The sequence below is a fragment of the Lepidochelys kempii genome, chromosome 20 (genome assembly GCF_965140285.1).
Source record: "Lepidochelys kempii isolate rLepKem1 chromosome 20, rLepKem1.hap1, whole genome shotgun sequence".
Lineage (NCBI taxonomy): Eukaryota > Metazoa > Chordata > Testudines > Cheloniidae > Lepidochelys > Lepidochelys kempii.
Window position 1 is genome coordinate 1,523,587 of NC_136399.1, and position 20,301 is coordinate 1,543,887.

General features: G+C 48.9%; 1 protein-coding gene across 2 annotated transcripts; it reads right to left on the minus strand.

The window, feature by feature from the left end:
- Positions 1 to 250: 250 nt before the first annotated feature.
- Positions 251 to 17,280, minus strand: CCNT1 (cyclin T1). 2 transcript variants are annotated; one of them, XM_073319124.2, is made up of 9 exons: positions 17,068 to 17,272; positions 16,563 to 16,644; positions 15,749 to 15,877; positions 14,778 to 14,838; positions 13,208 to 13,270; positions 12,673 to 12,718; positions 9,031 to 9,194; positions 8,607 to 8,677; positions 251 to 6,358 (listed from the first exon to the last, which is right to left on the minus strand). In XM_073319124.2, the coding sequence occupies exons 1-9, from the start codon at positions 17,247 to 17,249 to the stop codon at positions 4,964 to 4,966; spliced, it is 2,193 nt and encodes a 730-aa protein (XP_073175225.1). In that variant the 5' UTR covers positions 17,250 to 17,272; the 3' UTR covers positions 251 to 4,963. The 2 variants fall into 2 exon arrangements, with proteins under 2 accessions (XP_073175225.1, XP_073175226.1); XM_073319125.1 differs by lacking the exons at positions 251 to 6,358; positions 8,607 to 8,677 and having other exon boundaries at positions 9,170 to 9,474; positions 17,068 to 17,280.
- Positions 17,281 to 20,301: the final 3,021 nt, after the last annotated feature.

Consider the following 20,301-nt stretch of genomic DNA (forward strand, 5'->3'; position numbering starts at 1 on the left):
GAGTCTTAACACATGACACTTCCCCAGCCAGCCAGCATGGCCAACCCCTCACTACCTCAGCCTTCAAGGTGGGAGGCTGACACTCCACTCCCCACTTTCAGTATGGGAAACGGAGGAATAGCAACAAAGTCTGGGGCAGACTCAGGAATAAAACCTAGGTCTCCCCCTTCTAAAGTCTGCACCTTAACCTCAGGCTGAGCCTATTTTCCCTTTGTAATTATCAGTTAAAAAAAACCAAGCAGCAGCTGAATTCATTGACTCCTTTGCCTTTAACTTTTATTGATGTGGATAAATACAGAGAGAAACATACTTGACAGCAAGATCGCCAACACCTGTAGCCCCATTAGTTATCCAGCTTCCTGCTGGTTTGTGCACAGGAAGCTCTTCACATTTTGTATGGGGGGCGGGGGGGAGAGAAACAATGCAGTAGGTATCAGGAGACAGGCAACAGCAGCAGTGGAAGGGAAGGGAAAAACCCGAATTGGTCAGTTTGCAACCACAAGGCAGACCCTGAGTGAGAGATTGAGAGATCAGAAAACGCATTGATTGGGCTCTTTGGCTTAATGTGGGTTTAAAAAAAAAAAATTGAATCCAATCAGAGTTTCATATAATCACAGAAAGGAGAAAGCTTAGGAATGGTGCAGTTTATCACCCCCCAGCCCTCACTCTGTACAGACCGCCAGTAGTCAAAGGTGTTGTGAAGCACCAGTACTTTGAATGCTGTCAAGCGTTCCTTTCGCATCCCAATAGCGGGGTGGCAGTGAAGGCTCAAGCCAGTTGTGCCCCTCCCAGACAGCCAGCATAGCCATGTCTGGAAGGGAAATGAGTTTACAATGGAATTGTAGCAAACTTGTCTCTCTTTTTAAAAAATGTCCAAAGTTTAAATATTTGTAACACTTCAGAATAGGATTAAATTGCCCTTTCTCTCTCCCCCCTGCAGTCATCCTTCCCTCCCATCACTTCCCCAAACAAAGGAATGAAGAATTTTAGACCATACACCTCCTCAGAGGGGAAAAGCATGTTGGACTGCGACCAGGGTGCAGGGCTGCTATCTTCACAATCCATGTTTGCTTAGTGTCTATGTGAAAGAGAGCAGAGTCATGACTGCAGGAGGTTATCTGTGCTGTGGAAAGTTCGGGCAGAGCTTCCTTCCCTCACTGCAGAGGTTTCACAGACCCTATATTTTACTCCCCGCCTTCTCAAGAAATATGGGGACAAATTGAATGTGGAAGAAAAGATTGGAACATCCATGGAAAGTGTCTGCTAATTTCAGCAGCACTGTACATTGCACATCCGGTGACAGTGGCAGAGTAGCCTCCTTTGCACAGATATGGCAGAAGCCAGATTACTTACCCAGAGGAGAGGCAATGCAGGAAAAGCAACCATCAAGTACTTAAGGTGGAGCAACCTCCACCCCACCTCCAACATCCAGTGACTTACACCCATGCCATTCTTTCCACTGCCAGGAGGAAAGTCAGCTCATACCAAAGCACAGAATGCCAAATGAGTTTCAGTCAGGGTCATCTACTTCAATTTCCTGATCCACTAATGCCCACTCTTCCCATCACACCCAAGCTGGGCCCATAGCATATGGGAAGTCAGATTCTCTGCTCTATTACATGAGCACACCAAGCATTCTGGATAAAACCTAGAGGCAATTTTAGATGGTAAAGCAGACACTGAATTCATGCATTTAAGAGTGCCTGCAACACAAGTGATTTCTCTACTCAGTGCATTGTGCTCTTTTTCCATATGGGATGTGAGATGCATTTTGGACAGGGATACCAGAAGAAAGTTCCCCCATGATTCAAGCCAAACTCTTATTATATCTTAAAAAGGAAACCCCTGATAAATCATTTACCTTTTTATACTTTCTCTTATGAAAAATTTTTTTTTAAAATCACACAGGGAAAGAAACCTAGAGAACAAAGATTTTTCTTCCCCCAGAATTTGTCCCCCACAATCTTAACCCAAACCCCATCCTTTAAAATAGGATCCACCACACGGGAAAAATACCCACAAGGCCTGTGCCCCATACATACCACAAACTATGCAAGATTCGCAAGCTCACACCTGTTGTGAAGGAGATAATTTAAACAGTTGGGTTTTCCCCCCTCCATTTTTTTAAGACAGCTTGAAGTTTTACACAATCCACCAAACCAGGATTCTAGCTTCCTGGGTGATCTCTGTGGGCGCTGGTGGGCACTGAGCACTCTTGAAAGACTGGCCTTTCCATTGAGGGGTCCAAATGGGAACGGAATTCCAGAAGCCTGGTCATCAGCTGTACTTGTTTATGGCAGCGGGCTAAGGGCAGTGCATAAACCCCAGGGTTAGCTTTGCAGCTGGAAGTTTAAGAAATGTAGCCATTTAAAAAAAAAACAAACATTTTCCAGAAACTGACAAGACACCCCCCAGAGAAACCCCAGTCTGTTGAACCCTATGAAGGGTCTGCTCCATCCAACCCCTGCAGAGGAGGCTGCATCTGAATCAGTAAGCTAAAAATCCCTAAAAGCGAAAGGGCAGAGCTAGAAAGTGCCTATGTCCGTGATTAAAAGAAAGCCTCATTAATGGCTTGGTTAAAGAGACAGCTAGTGTGCCACAAAAGCTGCAGGTTAAGCAAAGACCAAATCCCTGCTGGGAGTCTCAGCGTTACATATGTAAAAAGGGAATAAAAGTTTTGCACGCAAAACCAGACGACAGCCCTGCACTGAGAGAGTCTTCCTGGCCGGGGACAGTGCAGTTCCAGGTTAAACAGAAAGTTAAAAAAAGACAGGCAGAGTTCAATGCAGGGGACATTGAGTTTCCCAAAAGCATGTGAAGACAGTTTACTGGAAATCTGGAAAATTATAACCTGTGCCACAAGAGAAAACCTCCAGCTTCTTGGGGAGATGAGTAAATGAAACAAAAATGCTTGCCCAAAACTAGCTAGGGCTCCCCTGCTTCCCTAGAAGCTCTGGGTCCACATTCTGGGAGAGAGCAGCAGCAAAGCAGCCACAGGGGTCCCTCAGCGAGCTACCCCTAAGTGGTGCCCTCCGGTCCAGGCCACACAGATGCAGGATGGACTTTTCTAGACAGCAGAAAGTCAACTGCTCTAACAATGCTAACTGGAGACACAGGTAGGTTGATCCTAGAGTCCCCCCCTCAGCTCATCTGTATCTTGGTGCTTCTGCGTTACATCAGCCAGATGCACTGGGTCAGACTCTCCTCTGGGTAAAACTTGTGTCAGTCTGGATTGACTTCAGCAATTTCCCCCAGACTGACACCAGAGTAAGTGCAGAATCCAGCCCAAGCTTTACAGAGGACTTGTGGATTTTGAGAGCATGCCATTAAAAACCCGGACTGTGACCTGTCCCCAGCAGCTGCCTCAGATCCTAGGAGATGTCTGCGCTGCATCTTTGGCGCACATACTCTGCAACAGAACTAGTGTTAGCCAGTGGGTGAGGGGTTAAATGGTCAGATTCCAAGAGACTTGGGCAAATGCAAGGAGGATTCTGCATTAGGCAGAAATGACTAGATCTCTTTCCAGCCACTGCCACCTGTGGGGGGCTCCCAATTACAGCCCCCAGAACTCAAGCCAGCTCCAAGCACGTGACCGCTTGTCTTTATGGGCAACTGAACGGGCAGAAATACACAGGCAGCAACTCTGGCCCCAGCTGGCTCGGGGAAATACAGAGATTCCCAACCCCCACAGGAATGTCAGCCCAAGTGGGGGTCCCAGCCCCTTTTGCAGTGAAAACTCAAGTCACACACTGGCCTGACTGGTCCTTTCACATTCAACCTCAGCCCCCTACAAAGGACTATTTCAAAACAGTTCACTTTTTTGCAGTATTTTTTTCTTTGTAACAAATATGAAGAATCTCATTCCATAATGTGACTGAAATACACTTTGAAGCACCCCCAATCACAATTCTGTTTCACCACCCTCCTGGGCACAGCACCTTCCCCCATCCCCAATCTCACCTCCGCTATCATGCTTCCCCCCCACAGGAGACTGGAGCGAGATCCCGGATGGCACCTTGCTGCTGCTCTAGGCGGCAGACCCATCCGCATTTCAGCGGCCCCTTTGTGCAACAGCCAGCCAGACTCCCATCACTCTGACCCTGTAACCCCCCTCATTACTGGCACATGGCAGACTGAGTCAGTCACAGCAGTGGGGACTTTTCAATGGAACCAGCACAATCTGGTAGGGAACTGCCCTTGCCTCCCAGTGATACTGAGGTGCACAGGGATCCTCCCCTCCAGAGGAAGGAGGGACAGAGCCAATACCAACTGGTGGGTAAAGCCCTTTGCAAGGGGGAGGAGGTGGTCAGCACCAACCTTATTTCACAAAGGAGGAAACTGAAGTGACTCAGCCCAGGTAATGCCCCAAGCTGGAATTGCCTGGCTCCATCACCACCAGACCATGCTGCTTCCATTCATGGCCCTCTTCTTACAGGTCAGCTCCTGACCACCTTCTCTACACCACTCAGTGCTCAAACGAGCCGAGGACAAGCCATGCAAGCCCTTCACACAAGCTCCCTCCCCCAGCCCCTGCAGCAGTGCTAGGGCACTTTACATCACCTGCCAGCTTCACAAAATTAAAGTGAACAAAATACTATGAACAGATATAACTTACTGTTTAAATTATTTTAAAAATGTCTTTAAGAGATTCTGCGACACGTTTTAGGTACCCCCACATCCCCGCCCCCACTGCAACGCCCAGAGGGGCCTCTGTTCCCAGAGGGGGCAGGCCCCTGCAGCCCAGTGGGATTCTGATGGGGAGAGTGAGGAGAAGGAAGGACATTTCTTATCCTTTCACAGCTTGGAGGACTCCGCACTCTAAGACCAATAAAAATAATAAAATAATAATAATAATAATAAAATAGTTTTGTGAGGCAGTGGGGTCAGACCACCCTGCCCCTCCCCTGAAGGGGGTGGCCCAGATTCCAGGCATGTCTATACAAACTCAGTAGTAAAAAGGACTTTACTTGGGCAGAGGAGGGAGGGGGGGAGGGGGTTCTGAGGGCAGTGGGGGTGGTCGGGGCTTGTCCGTGTTGGCAGCTCTGGAGCTCCCAGCGGCCCTTGGATTCAAGTACTCGCCATACGAGTGGGCAAAGTCGAAAGCTGGGGGCTGGGTGGGCTGCATACCCTGGGCGCTCAGCAGCGAGTGCAGCATGTTGACTGTATCCTGGTAGTCAATGGCCTGGTTTGTGTTGTGCCCATTAGCACCGGTGGGGCCTTTGTCCGATTTCCCATGGGTCCCCCTGGCTTTGCCGGCCTGGGGGAAGGGGACGCCAGCTGTATCCAAGCTGTGCCCAGGAAGCTGGGTAGCCCCGGGGAGGTGGGCAAAAGAAAACTGCATGCCAGCAGCTTTGGAGCTCTTACTGATTTTTGGCTGGTGCTCATGTGCAGCAGCAGACGCCTCTTCCAGGAGAGGCCTTTTCCGAGAGGACCCAGACAAGCTGAAGCTTTTATGGGCCAGGCTGCCCTGCTGGCTGCTGTGTTTAGAGTCTCCTGGTCGCTTGCCCCCGGCACCGCTGGCCCCAGCTGCAGGCTGCACATGCAAGTGTTTGTGCGAGTGATGATTGTGATGGTGGTGGTTGGACAAGTGGGCCTTGTGTTTCTCCTTGTGCTCCCGGCTCTTCCCGCTGCTCTCGTCTGAGGAGCTGTGCCGATCTGAGGCAGTCGGCACCTTGATGCGCATTTTGATCTCCTCTGGTTTCGAGGAGAGTTGTCTGTCCCCTCCTCCCCCTGCCACAGGAATCCTCAGCTTCAGGGCGGAGGCCTTGTCGCTCTTCTCCAGAGGAGGGCGCTCTGCGCTTTCGGAGCTGCCGGTGGGAATCTTCAGGACTGGGGAGGGGTTGTTCTCCTGCTGGACTTCCCTCTCCCTCTGCTGCTGGACCAGGAGATTCTGTGCAGCATAGGCATACTGAGACCGCACATTGGCCTCCATGTTCTCCAGCTGCCGCTTCTGTGCGGCCAGCTCTTCAGCATGCTTGGCGCGGTACTCTTTCAGCGACACCTTTGCTGAGGGCGCGCTCTTGCTGCTCTGCTTCTGGTAAGCAGCGCCATCCTGCTCAGTGGCTGCTGAGCTTTCGTTAGTCCTGTGAACCTGGCCAGCCTCTAGCTTGTGTGGAGGATGGTGGGACATCCAGTGCTCTGACTGAAACATATCCATACTGCTCAGATCAGTGGGAGAGTCCTCTCCATCTGGGAGGGGAGGCCCGGCTCCTGCAGTCGAGGAAGTTGACATACTCATTAAGCCTGCAATGTTCATGTCAGAATTGTTCCTGGAGATCATGCTGAGAATAGTTTGCTCCGAGAGGCACTCATCTTCTCCTTGGTCGTCTGCTTTGGATTTCTTGGCTGCTTGGGAGGCCTGAAATAAAGCAGCAAGAAAGGACATTTGTACCTCAGTGGCTTTGTCACTGACACAGGCCCTGTTACCCACTCAGGGAGAAAAAGGGAGAACTGCCACTGTGCAGAGTAAGTAGCAAAACTAAGGTGCTCATGATCACGCAGCTTCCCTCATATTGGGGCTATCACACTAAATGGTCCTGCAACAAGTTGTACATCTCTCACCCGCTTCAGCACCAGCCTGGGGGAGAATTCTTTTTGCAAAACACATTTTTGCCCCAGAAGAGACCACATGTTTACAAATACAGACAGCAGCAGAGAGCAGCATGCCCTGGGGTGAGAGGCCCTAGGCAACTAGCACTTGGCTGCGGGTTAGGGCTTTGGACAGTTCACACCTCTATTGTTTAAAGGCAGGGCAAATTTAAGGTGGTTGATGCCAATTCTTAAAAAGGGCTCCAGAGGGGACCCCGGCAATGACAAAAACCGGTGAGCCTGACCTCAGCGCCGGGCAAACTGGTTGAAACTATAGAAAAGAACAAAATTGTCAGACATATAAATTAACATAATTTGTTGAAGAGTCAGCATGGTTTTTGTCAAGGGAAATCATGCCTCACCAATCTCCTAGAATTCTTTGAGGGGGTCAACAAGCATGTTGACAAAGGGGATCCAGTGGATACAGTGTACTTAGATTTTCAGAAAGCCTTTGACAAAGTCCCTCACCGAAGATTATTAAGTAAAGTAAGCAGTCATGGGATAAGGAAGGAAGGTTTCTCAGGGATCGGTAACCGGTTAAAAGACAGGATACAAAGGGTAGGAATAAATGGTCAGTTTTCAGAATGGAGAGAGGTAAATAGTGGTGTCCCCCAAGGATCTGTACTGGGCCCAGTCCTATTTAAACATATTCATAAACAATCCGGAAAAAGGAGTAGACAGTGAGATGACAAAATTTGCAGATGACAAAACTACTCAAAATAGTTAAGTCCCAGGCAGATTGCGAAGAGCTACAAAAGGATCTCACAAAGCTGGGTGACTGGGCAACAAAATGGCAGATGAAATTCAATCAGAAAAATCGATCAGTTGATAAATTCAAAGTAATGCACATTGGAAAACAATCTCAACTATACATATAAAATGATGGGATCTAAATTAACTGTTACCATTCAAGAAAGATCTTTGAGTCATTGTGGATAGTTCTCTGAAAACATCCACTCAATGTGCAGCAGCAGTCAAAAAACATCTAATAGAATGTTGGGAATCATTAAGAAAGGGATAGAAAATAAGACAGAAATTATAATATTGTCCCTATATAAATCCACGGAACACCCACATCTTGAATACTGCGTGCAGATGTGGTCGACCCATCTCAAAAAAGATATACTGGAATTGGAAAAGGTTCAGAAGAGGACAACAAAAATGATTACAGGTATGAATAGGGCTGTCATATGAGGAGAGATTAATAAGACTGCTGCTTTTCAGCTGGGAAAAGATGGCTAAGGGGGGATATGATAGAGGTTTATAAAATCATGACAGGTGTGGAGAAAGTAAATAAGGAAGTGTTATTTACTACTACTTATAACAGAAGAACTAGGGGGTCACCAAATGAAATTAATAGGCAGCAGATTTAAAACAAATAAAAGGAAGTATTTCTTCACACAATGCACATTCAACCTGTGGAACTCCTTGCCAGAGGATGTTGTGAAGGCCAAGACCATAACAGGGTTCAAAAAAGAACTAGATAAATTCATGCAGGATAGGTTGGGCAGGGATGGTGTCTCTAGCCTCTGTTTGCCAGAAGCTGGGAATGGGAGACGGGGATGGGTCACTTGATGATTCCCTGTTCTGTTCATTCCCTCTGGGGCCCCTTGGCATCGGAAGACAGGATACTGGGCTAAACGGACCTTTGGTCTGACCCAGTATGGCCATTCTTATGTTTGTGTAGCCCTCATGGCTTCAAACATACAGGTTTAAAGCAAAGCTTAGAGGCCACAGAAAGTGGCACCCAGCCCTCTCCTCTCGCCCATGGACGGGGAGGTGTTACACACCTCCTGAAGGAGTGGGTTTGTCAAGCCCTGGCTAGGAGAACAGCGAGCTCATCAATGAGTTTATTCAAGACGAATGAAAACAGAAATGTACGGTCTGTTAAACCTTAATATTGAAGTGCCCCTCCTTCCCCTGAGCACTGTCAGTACTACAGACAGCCCAGCCCAGAGGCCAGACAGGAGACTCAGAGCCAGAGCAGTGGACAGCAGCCCAAGAGAGGAAATTCTTACCCGCCAGTTGCGGATGCGTTTGAGCCGGTTGGGAGTTTTCTCAAGAATCTGCAGGAATTCATGAGTCAGCTCTGCAAAGGGGACACACAAAACACAGACAAGAGGGTCAGAGGGAGGACGCAGAGCAGCCACAAGCCAGCAGCCCGCTGCTCACTGATGGGTGGAGCTATTCATGATGAGATAGAGCTATTTCAGGAAGGGAAATACAGTGAAGTAGTAGCACTGACTAGTTAAGCTCATCCCACTCCATGACTTCTACTGTCTCTATTGCACCAAAGAAGCTGCCACACTGAAAACCCTGGCAAGATCAGAAGCCCTTGAAGTCCATGAATTGGTCAGTGGCTGTGTCTGAATGGCAGACCCAGGAATAGATGCCAAGATAATAAGAGTGCCTTTCTGGGGGGGACCTTGCTCCAAAACTTACCGTCTAAGAGCTCCAGAGTTACAGTGCCATCAACGTATTCCCACCAGTGCTTCCCGTCCGTGGAGACTGGGATCTCCCAGTTGGACCACTTACAAGCCAGGTGGATACAGACGCAGGCCACAACGGGAGGGGTGTACTGCAGGCTGAAGGTGGTCAGGTGCAGGCTGACGTCACCAGCAGGGAGAGAGAAACAGAAAGCCATGAACTCCCAGGCCTGAACCTCAGCACACACAATCCCCCGCTGAACAGACACTGCGGAAGAGGTGGGCATGGTGGGAATGTTCCTGAAGGGAAAAGGACAATTCCTCCCCCAAGACATCCCTTGTTGTCAAGGCGTCTCTATGCACTGCCAAGTCACTTGTTACTTCCCTGTGCTGCTCAAACCAATTCATTTTCAGGCTTCTCCACAAGCTCCTCCCAACTCTGGGCTCTGGGGCCCATTGCCTATTGCAGGTGAAAAAAAAAGTTAAGTTATGCTGGACTTCAGCCCAAGTCCCCTGAGGCCCAACATCAGAACCCGAGAGAAGCAGTGGGCAGCTGGGTTCTTGGCTTGGAAGTGGGCTCTGCTCAACCTAAGGAGAGATTCAGACAGCTCCATTTCTTCTGCTGAAGCAAATTCACATGGCTGGAAAATGCCGATTCCCAACCCAAGCAAAACTCCTGCGAAGTTAACGTGATCGGTAATGACACATGCACCATCATGAGAGACCCAACAACCAACAGTTCAAACAATAAAGCCCACAGACTTCCACTCCTGCCTCCCTCTCTCAAACCTTGGCTTCCTCAAACCACACAGCTTCTGAATGTCAATGGAGCTGGGGGATTAACAACTGCCAACTCAGAGAGACACTGCAGCACTGGACTGGGCCTCAACCCCCCTGCACACATCCCCCCCGACATGGCAAACAAAGCCTCAAATCCACTTCATAGAACAATTTGGAGGTGCCAGTTACATCTTCACAGTTAAGGTTGATCTCCATTTCACAGGGGTTCAACCTGTGCTTTGTATGAAAAATACATTGTATTTGCCCCAACTTTACAGCACCCACTCAAAATACAAGATTAGTTTCCTGAGAATTCCCTAGATTAATCTAATGGTTGTTAAAATATATTAAAAGCTGAGTCCTGTAGGAGATTTAGTATATGTTGGTCGTCTTCGTTCTGAATGATCTTCTCAGAATGGACTCTCCAAACCTTTGTTTTACTTAAAAATAAATCTAGAGCATGGCCTACTTTTGTACAAATTTCAGTTGTAAAGTAAGCGATGTCGTTAACCATCACTGCAATTCACGGTTATGATTGTTGTATTAGCCCCAAGCAGGTCCAGGTAACTTAAATGAGGTCATTGTGACAGATAACTCCACCAGTCACGCCTCTACTTCCACAGCCAAGTGCCATGGCCTAAATCCACTGGTTGATGCCTCAAAGATCTACAAGGGAGCCTGGTCTCCTGTCAAGAGTTTCCCCTGGTCTATTACTTGGCCCAGCTGTCACTGTTGCTTTGGGCATCAAGAAAACAGTGTCTAGGAAACTTGGAAAGCATCGACACTGGGCCTCATGGACAGGGGACCCATGCCCCACTCCTTTCACAGAAACTGGGCTCACTAAACACAAGCCTCTAAACCTCTGGTCACTCAACAAACAGACCTAGAAGTGGCAATTCTTCAACAAAAAAAAACTTCAAAACCAAACTCCAACGTGAAGCTGCAGAACTGGAATTAATTTGCACACTGGATACCATCAGATTAGGCCTGAACAGAGACTGGGAGTGGTTGGGTCATTACAAAACCTAAACTTAATTTCCCCAATACTAATTTCTCCCTACTGTTACTCACACCTTCTTGTCAACTGCCTGTAATAGGCCACTCTCTTACCACTTCAAAAGAGAATTTTCCTCCCTTGGTATCCTGCTGTTAATTGATTTACCTCGTTAGACTGACCTCTAACTTGGTAAAGGAACCCCCCATCCTTTCATGTATTTATACCTGCTCCTGTATTTTCACTCCATGCATCCGATGAAGTGGCTTTTGTGGGCTAAAATCTTACGCCCAAATAAATTTGTTAGTCTCTAAGGTGCCACAAGGAATCCTCATTGTTTTTGCTGATACAGACTAACACGACTACCCTCTGAAACCTGAATTAAGTCAATTGCCAATTAAGAGCCAGATCTGCCAGTATATTAGGGTTGCTATGTGCTGCTCTGGTGATGCAAAGCCACTGTAATCAGTTTAATTAGCCAGTGGGTTTTAGCTGCTTTGCACTGTTCTGGTGTGCCAGTGAACCTGCCCTTAAGAGTTACCATTTTACAGAATGATTTATGGTTGATAGTACATATCCTCAAATCACTAGAACTACCATACTGTAGCATCTCCTTTGTGTTTATTGTTCAGTAAGTTCATGTCTGAAATGTGTCATTTAAAAAAGTTCCCAGATCAGGATTAAAAACCAGTTCAGCAGAGATCCTTGGAGCAGAGGTGGAAGAGAATTACTTCCATTTAATAGAATGGCAGGACAGAGGGGGACTTGCCCAAGGTGTGTGTGCGTCACACAATCAATCAGTGGCACAGCAGGGAATGGAAGCAGCTTTTCCAACTGCGGCCTTATCTCCACTAGAAACGGACTATTGGCATAGCCAGACCACAAGTCACCCTAATGGAGATGCAGCTTATACAGTTCCCCAAATAAGCTATGCCAGCAAAACTATGTCACTTAGAGGTATGGTTCCCGCCCCCCACACTCCTAACCAACAGAGCTATGCGGGCAAGACTTAAGTATACCAAGCCTAAGCCCAAGTTCACCTGCTGAACCAGTCCTTTCTGATGCAGACACCTGCATACCCAAGGGCATGTCTCTGCCTTTTACGTTTTCCACGATATTGCCCTGCTTTTCTCCAACATCTCAACATCCCCTCCAGAATGAAACCTAGGTGTCTCCAATACACATGGTTGAAGTTAAACAACCTTTCACTGAACCTGATTCCATGCGTTTGCATGAAGTAATGGCTGCAAGAATTTCCATTTTTTACGAGCTTCCAGTTTGGGCCTCTTATTGGTACTTGGAGTTAATTTTTCAATCCTTATTTGAAAATCTGAAGTCACCTCAAGATCTTTTAAGAGAAAGAAGCCAAACTGCCTTAGTTCTTTTCTAAGTCCCTCTCTTCAGGAATAAATGTCTAGCATTAGACCACTGCATAGCACTCTGCCAAATCTCTCACTGCTTCCTCACATTCCCCCATCTATCTGCATCCACCTGCTGTCTTGTCAATTGCAAGGCTCTCTGGGGCAGGAGGCATCATTTGGTTCTGTTTGGACAGTGCCTAGCGCCATGAATTCCTAGTCCATGACAGGGCTCCCAGGCACTTCAGTAATGCGAATGAGCACTTCCTTCAAATACTCTTTAAAATCCATTTCTTCTTCTAACTACCCAAACAGAAGTGTGCACTGTCCAGGAGCTGTCCCCTTATCCGCTGTAGATTGCTCCATGGGACAGGGACCCTTTCTTCTGTTGTACAGCACTAAGCAATACCCCCCCACACGCCCCAAACTCACTAGATAATACTCCAGAATGTCCAAATGGCATTTCCCCCCACCCCCCGATAAAACCCTCTGCTAAAAACATAGGAATCAATTCAAAAGTAACAACCTGTTGGTCGCCATGAAGTAGGAAGTTTGTGCCAAATCCTTGCTGGCTGGAAAGGGAAAGGAAAAAACAAGAGTTAGCTTGAACACTTTGGCAGAGACTTCCACAGTACTAGTCTGTTAGAAGTACAGGCTTCTACAGGGAGTGGCCGCAGCAAGCACAGAACTGGATATGAAAGATCCTGCTGGTCTGATTTGTTTCAGTTCTGCCCCATAGCAACACAAAACCTGCATTTAACAAAACCACTGTGTTGTGCTTTACAGCAACTCAAAATTATACCCGTTCCCGCACCCATTTGCCACTGCAGCATCTTTACTTCAATGTTAGATTGAATGACACACACACTCTGTGTAGTGTCTGGGTAATTCACTGTTAATGAATGCTACCACCTCCTGCTTATACAGCCCTTTCAACCAAAACATCCCACATGATTTCAACTCTGAGCTCTCTAGAGGAACCATGTCACCTAGCTCGGTAATACAGCCACCTCTGTGATGGAAGGTGGCAAGCGTTCAACAGCACACTTTAGGTCTCTTACCTCGCACTAGCTGCGTGCACTTCACCACGTGTGTATGGGGGTGATCAATAGTGATCTCGAACCCTGAAAGAATGGCAGAGACATGTGACCATTAGGTAACAAACACAGCATCCTCACGGTTTTAAATATCGCACATGCCTCCTGCTCCTGGAAAGGCAACTCAGCTTCCCCTCTGCACTAAAAGCTCACACTTTCTGCTCAGAGGCAAGCAGGAATAAAACAGAAGGATCAAGCTGTCCAGTCACAAATCCTGAAGGTCACTGGTTTCCAAGCAGCTAAATTGCTTACTGCTGAAGAGACTTCACTGGAAGCAAAACACCTATTACGGATTTTAAGTAGGACAAAGCCTCTTGCAGCAGCTGGAAGGAAGGAAGAAAGAAAACTAGCATCTGCTCAAAGGAATTTGTGCCACCCAAAGCACCATAAGGAAGCAGGTGTCTTCTATTTGAGGGAGCCTGTAGCATGAATGTCAGATGAAGTGAAATCCTTGCTTCAGTTTTCCATTTAGTTTTGTAAGTTGTTTTTAAAAATGACAGCCCACGTGCTGAGCATCCGCTTCTGTCCATTTACTTCTCTCACCAGCATAGTCATGGCAGAACTGGGATTCTAGAAGAGGCAACTGGGAGGACTGAGCACAGGACAAGGAGCCAGGAATTCTACATGTCAAATGCTGACTCCAGAGCTACCCTGCTGTGTAACTGGGCAAGCCACTTAACATCTGTGAAGTCTTGGCCTTCACAACATCCTCTGTAAAGGAGTTCCACAGGCTGACTGTGCATTGTGTGAAAAAATACTTCCTTTTGTTTGTTTTAAATCTGCTGCCTGTTAATTTCATTTGGTGACCCCTAGTTCTTGTGTTATGAGAAGGAGTAAATAACACTTCCCTATTTACTTTCTCCACACCAGCCATGATTTTATAGACCTCTATCGTATGCCCCCTTAGTCGTCTCCTGACTTAGTCGTTTCCTGAATGAATCAGGAAAGATTGTTTTTTAAAAATAAAACAAAACAAAAAAATAGAAGATTCGCTTGGCTTTTTCTTAATCAACAGAAGCCTCCACCACTCAGGTGTCTAGTAGAGCCATAGGAAATGCCAAATCCTAGACGTAAAGGGCTACATTAAAAAAAAACCTCCAAAGAAAACTAATGCTAGAAGCAACCTGATCAAAACATGAACATTCATTCTAGGCTCCCTTCGCTACCCCAGAGCGGATTAATCCAGTGGCTGGGATAGGAGACAGAGTACCACACTGTTACAATTTATAACACTTGTACCCAGAGCAACTGGCATCCAAGCAGAACAAAACCTGCTGGGGATAGAAACGAGTCAAACTCTGCATGTTTAAGCTGTTATCAACTCAAAATAAAGTAAGTGAACCCTGAAAACACGTGTATGAGAAGAAAGTGGTGGTGTGAAAAAAGGTGGTTGCCTGGACTCTTGCTCTCCCATTGGCCAGCTGTGCATCTGCCCTCCAGCTGTGGAGAAGACTGGGGGGTTAGACTCTCCGCTCTGCGGAACCCTCCTGGGTCTGGGATTCGAGTGGAAGCCCGTCCGCTTTGAAAAACTTACCCAGGGTCTGCAGTATAATGCTCTCTAGAATGACCAGGTCTTGAGCTTGCTGCAGGTAAGCCTGGGGTTGAGAGGACAGGCAGGTTACTCACGATGAGGCACGCTGTATAAAGCCTGCACATTTCTAACTCTCTCTCTCAGGGAGGCCAAAAAAAATAAAAAATAAAAATCAAGGGGGAATCTTTATCCCACTCAGTACTAGAGGAAACTGGCACAGATTCCCTCCCAAAAGAGAGAAAGCAGAGTGCTGGATGGATACATTCCCCTGCTAGTGTTCATTTGACATGGGTTGCTGCTGCTGCTATATGCTTTAGTCTCTCTCTCTCCATAAGAGAGTTTTAAACACAAAGGGACATGTCAACATGAACAGTGTGGGTTAAAATTTAACCTTTTAATCAAATTTTTTCCTACAAGCTTTGGATCCTGGATAAAGCTTCCCCCTTTCAGCAGGGTTGGCCACTCAGTTCCAGTTATGAAGGGCTGTCATGAGAGATGGGGAAAATGGAAACATTTTTAACAATCCCACCATTAGGTGGGTGGAGAGAGGATTGAACTGCACACACCATTTTCTGCTTTGCTACAAGTGCTATTTAACTCTGACAGATATGTCCACTCCCTACTCAGAAGCCTCTAATACAGACACAATTACGTGGCACATCCGATTCTTTCGTTCACACCGGCATAGCGGAGGGAAACAGGAGAGATCACAGAGCAGAAGAGACAAGTCATCTGCTTTGACGAAGCCTGAAAATTGTGCTGTACAATAGTGGTTGATTTGAAAGCTACATTCTGCAATGTAACCACTCATTTACAGAACAGATGGTTATATACTGGAGTTAATGAGATGCTTTAGCCCCACAAGTTACTTATATTACCAGAATTCTACATTTCAGGATGCAGTACCCTTTGAGGATGTTCTCATCCCTCCCTCTCGAGCATGGAAATCATTCTGCTGGTGTCTGGCCACTTACCTCACTTCTAGTGTCTGGAGGGGTGTCCTGAGGATGCAGGCATGCATGCGCTACCTTGATTACATGCTCCAGCTTACGAGGCTGTTCCTCCACCTTGGCTGCCAAGAACAGGGCTGCTGGTGCCACAGACTTCATGGAGAGAGAAAAACAAAAAACAAAAATGGTCTCCTCGTTCAAATAGTCACAAGCCTACAGTGTTAGCGTCCAGATGGGGTCTGCGCAATCTTAGAGCTCCGAAACCATTGTATTTACTGATTTCCTCCAGGCCTCAGATACAGAGATAAGGTGGAGATGCAGATTTGAGGAAATGCTCTTCTGGTATCCCATTAAGATGTCTGTAGTAGGAAAATGTTATGCCCTCCCGCCCCCCCCTTTTTTTTTTTTTTTTTTTTTTTTTAAAAAGTCCCTAAACGTTCAGGATTAAAGCTACAAAAAGTCAATTTCTAAGGCTGACTAGAGAGAACATTCACATAACAAGAAAGATCTTTTAAAGGTCCAAAGAACATTCGCTGTGACAAAAGTATAACTACTGTCAATTCCATTACAGCTTTTGCCCAAAGAGATCAGCTGAAGCTCACAACCTCCCCTCCCCGGTAGATCAGGGTTACTTCTATTTTACAGCTGAGTCAAGGAAGGCACAAAGAAGTGATGCACTCAAGGCCGCACAGCAGGGAGAAAGAGAGCCCAGATCTCTCGACTCCCACTCTTGTGCCCTGGCCACAGCTCCCCCGAGACGCTGGCGGGGAAATGCCGCTAACGAACATCGCACCAGGGTTTCCGGGCCGGGGAAGGCGAGAGTCCGAGCGATACCTACGTTGCGATGAAACTGGGTGAAGGACTGAACCATGTAGAACCGGTGCATGTACACGATGGCGGTGTTGATGGTCAGCTGAGAGCTGAAGGCGTAAGGTTAGGGAAAAGCCGCCTGGAAGGGGCGCCTGCCCCCGCTTCGCCTTGCTGAAGGCCCTGAGCCGGCAGCCGCGCGGCCCGCCCCGGGGCCGGGCTCGCAGCCGCCCCCCGTGCCCGGCGGCTCTGCGGGGTAGGTTTCCACACACGCGGCCTCACCCGTGCGAGCTGCCCCCGCCTGGGCACCGGGAGGGGGGGAGGGGGGCTGGATTATAGCGACCGGGGAGGGGCCCATATGTACCGGGCATCAAGGGACCCCTGGGAACCGCCGCAGGGAACCCCGCGTGGGACCGGGAAGCGCCTCGCCCCGCGCAGCGCCCGCCCCGGCGCCCGCCCGCCCGCCCGCCGGCCGGCCGGCCGGCCGCGCTACGCGAGCCCCAGGCTTCGCGGCCTAGCCCGCCCGGCGCGGATACACGTTGAGGCGCTGGCCCATGTCCTGGAGCAGGTTGGCCGCCTGCTGCCGGTAGGAGAGCTCCTTGTCCGGGTCGAGCCCGGCGCGCCGGGACGGGCTGCGCTCCAGCTGCTCCCGGCTGAAGTACCAGCGCCGCCCCGCGCCGCCGCCGCCGCCGGCCCCTGCGCTCGCCGAGGCCTCCATGGCGATCCGCGGGGCGCGCGCACGCCGCGCCGGGCGCGCACGCACGCACGCACGCGCCGACGTCGCGGGCGCGCGGGCGCATGCGCCCCTGAGCGCGGCCGGGGCCCCGCGGCGCTCCGAGCCAGCGCTGGAGGCCCGAGGGGGGCCGCACTGCGCATGCGGCCGGCACGTGCCCCCCCCCCCCTTCAGGAGGACGAGCCGAGGCCGGCTTGGGCGCAGGCGGCTGCTAGGCCCATGCTTCGGCCCGCACTGCGCATGCGTACGATCTTGGGGCGCTGAGGGAGCAGAACTGGGCATGCGCGGGAGCCTGGAGCTGAGGGAAGCACGTAGCTGGGTGGGGAGAGGAGGCTGGGTGGACTCTGACCCTTCCGGCCAGCCTGACCCCCGGCCCCGTGACCCCACCAATGACCCCTATAACCTCCCCCGTGACCCCACCCCCATGACCCCTGTAACTCCCCCGTGACCCTCATGACCTGTGACCCTACCAATGACCCCATAACCTCACCTGTGACCCCACCCCCATGACCCATGACCCCGATAACCCCACCTGTGACCCTCATGACCTGTGACCCCACCAATGACCCCATAACCTCACCTGTGACCCCACCCCCATGACCCATGACCCCGATAACCCCACCTGTGAGTCTCATGACCTGTGACCCCACCAATGACCCCATAACCTCACCTGTGACCCCACCCCCATGACCCATGACCCCGATAACCCCACCTGTGAGTCTCATGACCTGTGACCCCACCAATGACCCCTATAACCTCACCTGTGACCCCAGCCCCATGACCCCAATAACCCTACCTGTGACCCCCACCCCCCACAACCCTGTAACCCCACTTGTGACCCCACCCCCAGAACCCCTATAACCCACCTGTGACCCCAGGCCACCCCATGGACAATCACAGCTGGCTTTAGCCCAGCCTGTCTGATTCCCACCAGCCCAGAACCCAGCTTCCACCCCTTACTCATATACCAGTGGCTGGCTCTCCATCCACAGTAAACCCTCATGGGTGAGCTGCCCCTCTCCTCAATGCACAGCAGTGTTCAGAGAAGCAAACAAGATAAAAGGGGTCCTAAGGAATGGGGCAGAAAATAACATAGCACCCTCCACCTGGGGGGCCCTTGCCTGGGATGTGGTGTTTCTCCTATATCTTTTTCTGACAGGAGGCAATGTAGGGGATTCAGAGAGAGGCAATGCGGATGATTACAGACCTGGAGAAAACTCATACAGAAAGGGGTTGAAAGGTCTGGGACTAAGTGAAGAGAGAAGAGACATGACGGAAAGTTTTAAAGTACACGTTGGAGAAGGAACTTGGGTGTGCCATCTCCTATTACAGGGGAAGGGTGACAACCAAGGACATTTAAATCTGATGAGACATCGCTTTCTACAAAGCACAAGTAGTAGTACTCACTGCCACAGAATATAACTGAGGACAAAAGCTTAGCAGGGTGACTTAAAAGGAGCAGCCATTTATATGACCAATGGGAATATGCACAGCCACGAGAGTTTCTGTCTATTTTACAAGAGACAGAAATGCCCCTGCTTATGGGGATGAACCCTCCACTCCGTGACAGGGGGAGGACGGCACTTTCCTTAGGGGAGGGTTATTCTACAACTCCTCACTTCAAGGTTTCTTGCCCTTCTGCCCCTGAAACCTGCCCCTGTTGGAGACAGGATGCTGGATTAAATGGACCACAACATGCTGAGCTATGCAATTCCTATGTTACCCATGTTAGTTTACAACAGAGGTCCAGCACAAAATAACAGGGGACAAGGAAGACTGCTGGGAAAGTTGGATTCTTCCTTGTATCATAAGATTCCTCTAGCATTCCCTTCTACTATTAAATGTTGGTATGATGGTTGTGCCCCAAAACCTTAGTGGGGGACAGGGCCCCCATTGTGCTGTGCACTGTATGAACATATAAAAGAGACAATCTGCACCCTGAAGTTCTTATAATCTAGACACCAAACATCTCCAAGTGCCTGAGAAATGCCACAGATAGCAGGATACCAGACGCTTTGGCCCACACGCACGCACACCCTGCAACACCAAAATACGTAAAAGAATAAAAGGACACAAATCAGATGTCAAGAATTATAACATTCATAAACCAGTCAGAGAACACTTCAATCTCTCTGGTCATTCGATTACAGACCTAAAAGTCGCAATATTACAACAAAAAGACTTCAAAAACAGACTCCAATGAGAGACTGCTGAATTGGAGTTAATTTGCAAACTGGATACCATTAACTTAGGCTTGAATAGAGACTGGGAGTGGATGGGTCATTACACAAAGTAAAACTATTTCCCCATGTTTATTCCCCCCCCCCCCCAACTGTTCCTCAGACGCTCTTGTCAACTGCTGGAAATGGCCCACCTTGATTATCACTACAAAAGGTTTCCTCCACTCCTCCTGCTGGTGTAAGCTCATTTTAAGTGATCACTCTTCTTACAGTGTGTATGGTAACACCCATTGTTTCCTGTTCTCTGTGTATATAAATCTCCCCACTGTATTTTCCACAGCATGCATCCGATGAAGTGAGCTGTAGCTCACGAAAGCTTATGCTCAAATAAATTGGTTAGCCTCTAAGGTGCCACAAGTCCTCCTGTTCTTTTTGCGAATACAGACTAACACAGCTGCTACTCTGAAACCAAAATACAGACACCCCTGGAGTGGGTGGGCAGCACCAGAGAGAGAGGGAATTAATTTGTGACCAAGGACTCCAGACTCTTATTTCTAAAGATCAGTGTTGCTGACTGGCCCATCCCAGAGATAATCTATCCTCAGCAGGCTGAAGGACAAAGTGACCCTATGCCTATAGAACTAAGGCCGCTGCAAGGTCCCTGAGAACTGTTTCATGGCTCCTAATGACACAGCTTTTTCATAGAACTGGATGGGCACCAGGTTATTTTCCTTGGAGCCATCAGGCAGCCGTCAGATTGGAATGACTCCTAGTCCTTCTCAATCCGCATTGGATTAAAAGCAACGGGCTAGAGGTGGCTCCGAATCCTATTTTCTGCCCCTGAGCTAAGCGGCTGG